Below are 6,418 nucleotides of genomic sequence, written 5' to 3' on the forward strand. Positions count from 1 at the left end.
TCCGACAGATTTCTTTCTTTGTAAAGGAAATTGTGCAGAGCATTTTATTTCAAGTTTCAAAGAGAAAAAAGAAAACTGCAATTTTTGCCACAAAAAGACAGGTGGCGTAAGCATGCAACGTTTTTTTTCAAAAAAATATATAAGGCGATTATTTTCTCCCCGGTTCTTCGAAAAAGCTCGCCTGTGCTCGGGTTCGTGGCTGAGCCCGGTGACGTCAGCGTGGCAGTGCGGAGTCAGGCGCCGGCTCCCTATAAGCGAGGAGCTGTCCGGGTGCTGAAAGGGCCCGAGACGCTTTCCTGGCGAAGCGGGAGGAACATGCTGTGGACCTTCTCTGGCATATAAGAAAAGAGGTAAGGCTGCTTTTCTCTTTGATTTACCGGAAAGTTCTAAATTACGTGTTTTCCCTTAATTCCTAGCAGAGAAGATAAACAACATTTTGAAAGCTTACATTGATAGAATAACTGAATAGCAACCTGCTGCTCACCAGCCAACGTCAGGACGCTATATATGTGTGTACATGTAATTTAGTCTACGATTTTTACTGTTTGATGTTGGATATTTATCAATAAGAATGTTGTTTAGATAATCATATACAAGAAGAGTGAAAAACTAAGGGTTTTAGTGTCAATATAGATATTAATGTAAAGTTAACCAAGCTTGTTACCTTGTTTCTTTCCATAATATATCGTTTCTTCCTCTAAGAACCAGATACAAAGCTAGGGGTATAATTTATATGCTTAATATTCTTAACAGTAGGTTTCCAAGGACTCAATGGCTGTTAAAGGTATAGAGACAACCAATTTTGGAACTAGTTTTTTTTTCTTTGATATTTACCTTACAAGAGCTCTAAATTAACTAACTATGTAAAATTATTCTGTCAACTGATGTATTTGAAAGGGTTTACATTATTATCTCCTAATTTTAGTCCTAGGGAAGTAGCTTAGAATGATCCTAAACTCAGGCATCATCCTTTTTCCAGGGTAAAATATTATCGTGGGTTATAGGTTGGATGTGATCATGAATTACAGAGAAAAGATAATTTTGAGTATGTGATGAAAACATTCTTAACTGTATGTTGTTGTTATTATATGCTTTCATTGAAAGAGGTGGTACAATATTTTTCTAAAGATTTTGATTGGTACAAGTATTTGTTTTTTTCTATTTTCCAACTAGTTGAATTGCTCAAATTGCTCCACCTGCATGTGTCAATGCTCTAGTTTGATTTCAATAGGAAGGACATTTTAACTTGAGAGGTTTTCATAATAACTATCAGGGAAGAAACAATGTTTCAATTATTTGGATTTCAGAAAATTCAATTTTAAATCAAACCCTATAAAGAGTATTAGAGCTGTTGAAAACATCTTTACTCCTTGAAAGAGCTGCTAGCTGGGAAACGAATCCTTTCAGTAAGACTCAAAGACAATAACTATGTTGTCCAAACTGATCCTGAGTAGATGAAGAGATAACGAAAGGGTAGCACTTGTTAGGCTGTGGTTTAAAAGACTGCAATGAGTATTCTGCTTCAACTCTACAGCAAAGCCCATCTCCAAAATAATGATTTTAAAGACAAGTACATAACCCATATGTTAAAAATACTTCAAGATAGTGCTTTCAAAGAAAATAAGCTCAGTAGGGTCTTTAAGATTACTATTTCAAATGCCAATGTTGAAAATTGATTACCAAAGCTAAATTGATCCTGAAATAATGTGAAGAATGTATAATGTACTTTCTTTTAAACCTAAGAATTTTATGAATAAAATTACTTATAGTAAACATTTATTTATAGTAAATATTTTGGAAGTATTCTTTAAAATGCCTTCAGAGGTTTTTATTTCAGTAAATTAAATAGTCTGGTAAATGGGAATCATTTTAATAAATATACGTATCTATGCTAAAAATGTTATTAAAACTACAATTATTTTGGGTCTTTAAGAACTGAAAACATTATCTAATCACTAATATGATCTAGTGAACAATCATATTTGCTACAGTTGATGTCTAAGCTAACAGAAAATTGCACATATATAACTTAGCTTATTCATCACACAACCATGATCCAGTAAAGATATTATGAACGTCTGTAAACTTTTACATTCATTTTATTTATAACAAAATTCCAAATATTAAAATAGTTTTTTCATTGTTAGTAATGCCAAATATAAAACATGTAAAAACAAATCCTCTTGCTAGTTCATATGTGAGATTTTAAGGCACTGGAGAAAAAAAATGAATGAAGATATTTAAGTAGGAAGAATTGAACACATCATCTGTGTTTATCTAAATTGGGAGTCACAGTGGTTATTTTAAGATTTTCTAACAGCATGAGTCATTTAAGATTTCACAGGTCCATACCAAAATAGACACAGACATAAGACAAACTGAATCTGAACACTCACGAGTTCAGAAATAGACCAGTTAAAAAAACTTATTTTCTCTGTGTAGCATCTGTTATTATTTACTATACACTCTTGAAGGCTGATGAAAAGTATAACCACAATTGCATTTTGCAAGACAGTCATAATAAAATTATTAGAATAAATAAGGAGCACAGAGATTTTAAAACAGTTTATTATTTTAGCATATTTACACAGAAAGAAACTTCATTGGTTTAGGTAATGTCTGAGACCTGAGAAGACCCATATTGTGGAGGTTATTAATTGATAATTGGATTGGTGTCAGATTGAGAACAAATTGTTTTTGAAAAATATATGTGAATAAAACTCCCCTCTGAGATAATTCAGTATGATTGACACTAATATACTATATCACTCACAGTATATGATCATGTCACTACTGCTGGGTTTTAACAACAAAATTAGATGGACAATTGAGAAATAAACCACATGCTTTTTGACAAACCTTAAGGATATAGTCATGTGTGTGTGTGCATATGTGTGTGTGTGTACATGCGTGTTTTGAATTAAGCCAACAAATCATTTTACCAATGATTTCAATAGGAATGCTGTATGAGAGAACTAAAACATCTTGGAAAGTCTTTTCTCCTTTATTAAGAAGAAACAACATATACTAAAATTCAAACTACATGTTTTGTAAATGAAAAAATAAAATCTGAGAAGTCTCATATCAGTATTTTTGTTATTGTTTTAACCAAGAGAATGCTATGCAATTTTAATGTGAATGAGTAACAATGTTGCTAAAGATTCCTGTGATTAGCTTGTGGGGATTATATACGAAATACTCACGCATTTTAAAAAAGAGTTATTCTAAATTTAATGTGAGATAATCTCTGCTATGTTTTTCCCCCCCAATGGTCAATTATTTCTTTTGCTATAATGAGTTCTAGTCTGTTTCATTTATGTTAACTCATGTTTTTTTATCCTTTAAGGAAATCTTTCAAACATGGCAGAAGCTAAGACCCACTGGCTTGGAGCAGCCCTGTTTCTTATCCCTTTAATTTTCCTCATCTCTGGGGCTGAAGCAGCTTCATTTCAGCGAAACCAGCTGCTGCACAAAGAACCAGACCTCAGATTGGAAAGTGTCCAAAAGTTTCCCAATCCTGAAATGATCAGGGCTTTGGAGTACATAGAAAGGCTCCGACAACAAGCTCACAAGGAGGAAAGCAGCCCAGATTATAATCCCTACCAAGGTGTCTCTGTTCCCCTTCAGCAAAAAGAAAATGGTGATGAAAGTCACTTGCCAGAAAGTTCAAGAGATTCACTGAGTGAAGACGACTGGATGAGGATAATACTTGAAGCTTTGAGACAGGCTGAAAATGAGCCCCAGTCTTCACCAAAAGAAAACAAGCCCTATGCCCTGAATTCAGAAAAGAACTTTCCAATGGACATGAGTGATGATTATGAGACACAAGAGTGGCCAGAGAGAAAGCTAAAGCACATGCGATTCCTTCCTATGTATGAAGAGAATTCCAGGGACAACCCCTTTAAACGCACAAATGAAATAGTGGAGGAACAATATACCCCTCAAAGTCTGGCTACACTGGAATCTGTCTTCCAAGAGCTGGGGAAGCTGACAGGACCAAACAACCAGAAGCGTGAGAAGGTTGATGAGGAGCAGAAACTTTACACAGATGATGAAGATGATGTCTACAAGGCCAATAACATGGCTTATGAAGACGTGGTTGGGGGAGAAGATTGGAACCCAGTAGAAGAGAAAATAGAGAGTCAAACCCAGGAAGAGGTGAGAGACAGCAAAGAGAAGATAGAAAAAAATGAACAACTCACCGATGAAATGAAACGTTCAGGGCAGCTTGGCCTCCAGGATGAAGATCTCCAGAAAGAGAGTAAAGACCAACTTTCAGATGATGTCTCCAAAGTAATCGCCTATTTGAAAAGGTTAGTGAAAGCTGCAGGAAGTGGGAGGTTACAGAATGGGCAAAATGGGGAACGGGCAACCAGGCTTTTTGAGAAACCACTTGATTCTCAGTCTATTTATCAGCTGATTGAAATCTCAAGGAATTTACAGATACCCCCTGAAGACTTAATTGAAATGCTCAAAAGTGGGGAGAAGCCAAGCGCATCAGTGGAACCGGAGCAGGAGCTTGAACTTCCCGTTGACCTAGACGACGTCTCGGAGGCTGACTTAGACCATCCAGACCTGTTCCAAAATAAAGTGCTCTCCAAGAGTGGCTACCGCACAACACCTGGTCGTGCTGGCACAGAGGCCCTACCAGATGGGCTCAGTGTTGAGGACATTTTAAATCTTTTAGGGATGGAGGGTGCAGCAAATCAGAAACCTCCCTACTTTCCCAATCCATATAACCCAGAGAAGGCTCTGCCAAGGCTCCCCTATGGTCCTGGAAAATCTGGAGCAAACGAGCTTCCCAAAGCTGCCTGGTTGCCAGATGTCGAAAACAAACAAATGGCATATGAAAACCTGAGTGACAAGGATCAAGAATTAGGAGAGTACTTGGCCAGGATGCTAGTTAAATACCCTGAGATCATTAATTCAAACCAAGTGAAGCGAGTTCCCAGTCAAGGCTCGTCTGAAGATGACCTACAAGAAGAGGACCCAATGGAGAAAACCATCAAAGAGCCTTCGAATCAAGTCAGCTCTCAGGAGACTGACAAGCTGGCCCCAGTCAGCAAAAGGTTTCCTGTGGGGCCCCCGAAGAATGATGATATCCCAAATAGACAGTACTTGGATGAAGATCTGTTAATGAAAGTGCTGGAATTTCTCAACCAAGAAAAGGCAGAAAAGGGAAAGGAGCACATTGCTAAGAGAGCAATGGAAAATATGTAAGCAGCTTTCATTAATTGCCCTAATTTCACTTCTCCCACCCCAAGCAAACCCCAGCATTTCTCTTTAGTGTGTTGACTTCTATCCTGTTAACACTGTAATATCTTTAAATGATGTACAGGCAGATGAATCCAGGTCACTGGGGAGTCTGCTTCACTTCCTCTGAGCTGTTCTCTTGTGTATGGATCTGTGTAAATGTTATGACTTCTGGATAAAAAATTTATTCTGTCCGTTATTCAAGAAAGATATCTATGATAGTGTTTAATAGTGTATCTAATGGCTGTGGCATTGTTGATGCTCACATATGATAAAGAGTGTCCTATAATTCTCTTGAGAGTTTTTAATATTTATTGAATTATTTTGTTACTGTCTGTAGTGTTTTGTGGAGTACTGGAGCAAAAAAATAAAGCATTATAAATATATAGTTTTATTTATAAGGCCTTTTCTATTGTGTGTTTTATTGTTGATTAATAAATGTTATTTCTGGACATATTTTGACTCTTCATTCTGGAAAACCAGAAACAATGATGATGGAGCAAGCCAGAAGACAAAATCATTACCTTCCCCAGCCAACCAGGTAAGAAGTAATGATTTTTAAATATGTGCTCATGCTGTATGCTTGGAGAATGCAGCATCCTCTAACAGCATCCTATTAGTGCTTGCCCGTGTTTTTTCTCATATATATGATTTATAGAATAAGCCTTTTGGTTCAATATGTATATCTTTTACTTCTGATTTATATAAATAAAAGAAACTTGTCTTCAATACCCATAACTAGCAAAAACAGAAAGAAAAGGGAAAATGCCGGGTACATGGCCATCAAAAATGACTACACACTCGGAAGCAACCTGCCTGTTCCCAGGTCACCTTGGTCCCCGGAAGACAAGGATGCTGCCACTTTTGTATGACTTGAAGGGGCCAAAGGACCCCCAAACAGACTGTTAGGGAAGTGAATGGGCACAGTCACAGTGAAAACAGACCAGCTGGGGGATGGGACATTGGGGTTGAATGATGAGAGGCTCTTGGGGTTTCAGTATGTGTCACCTCTAAGGGAGAACACATGTGTGTGTGTGTGTGTGCCTATGCCTCATGTGCATGTGTCTTGGGGGCAGGGCATGATCCCTGAACTGTCAGAAGGCAGTGGAAGGGCGTGGAGGTCTTGGGGCAAACACTGTAGGTTTTCCTAATTTATAATTTTTTC

The 6,418-nt window shown here is 37.3% G+C and overlaps 1 protein-coding gene across 1 annotated transcript; it reads left to right on the forward strand.

The window, feature by feature from the left end:
* Positions 1–236: 236 nt before the first annotated feature.
* SCG2 (secretogranin II) lies at positions 237–5,707 on the forward strand. The gene is made up of 2 exons (XM_045558742.1): positions 237–350; positions 3,347–5,707. The coding sequence occupies exon 2, from the start codon at positions 3,361–3,363 to the stop codon at positions 5,218–5,220; it is 1,860 nt and encodes a 619-aa protein (XP_045414698.1). The 5' UTR covers positions 237–350; positions 3,347–3,360; the 3' UTR covers positions 5,221–5,707.
* The last annotated feature ends 711 nt before the right edge of the window (positions 5,708–6,418 follow it).

Source organism: Lemur catta, chromosome 8 (assembly GCF_020740605.2).
Source record: "Lemur catta isolate mLemCat1 chromosome 8, mLemCat1.pri, whole genome shotgun sequence".
Lineage (NCBI taxonomy): Eukaryota > Metazoa > Chordata > Mammalia > Primates > Lemuridae > Lemur > Lemur catta.

What these genes read in the sequence shown, in the direction of transcription:
- SCG2 (XM_045558742.1), top strand. Translation starts at nt 3,361, where the DNA reads ATGGCAGAAGCTAAGACCCACTGGCTTGGAGCAGCCCTGTTTCTTATC.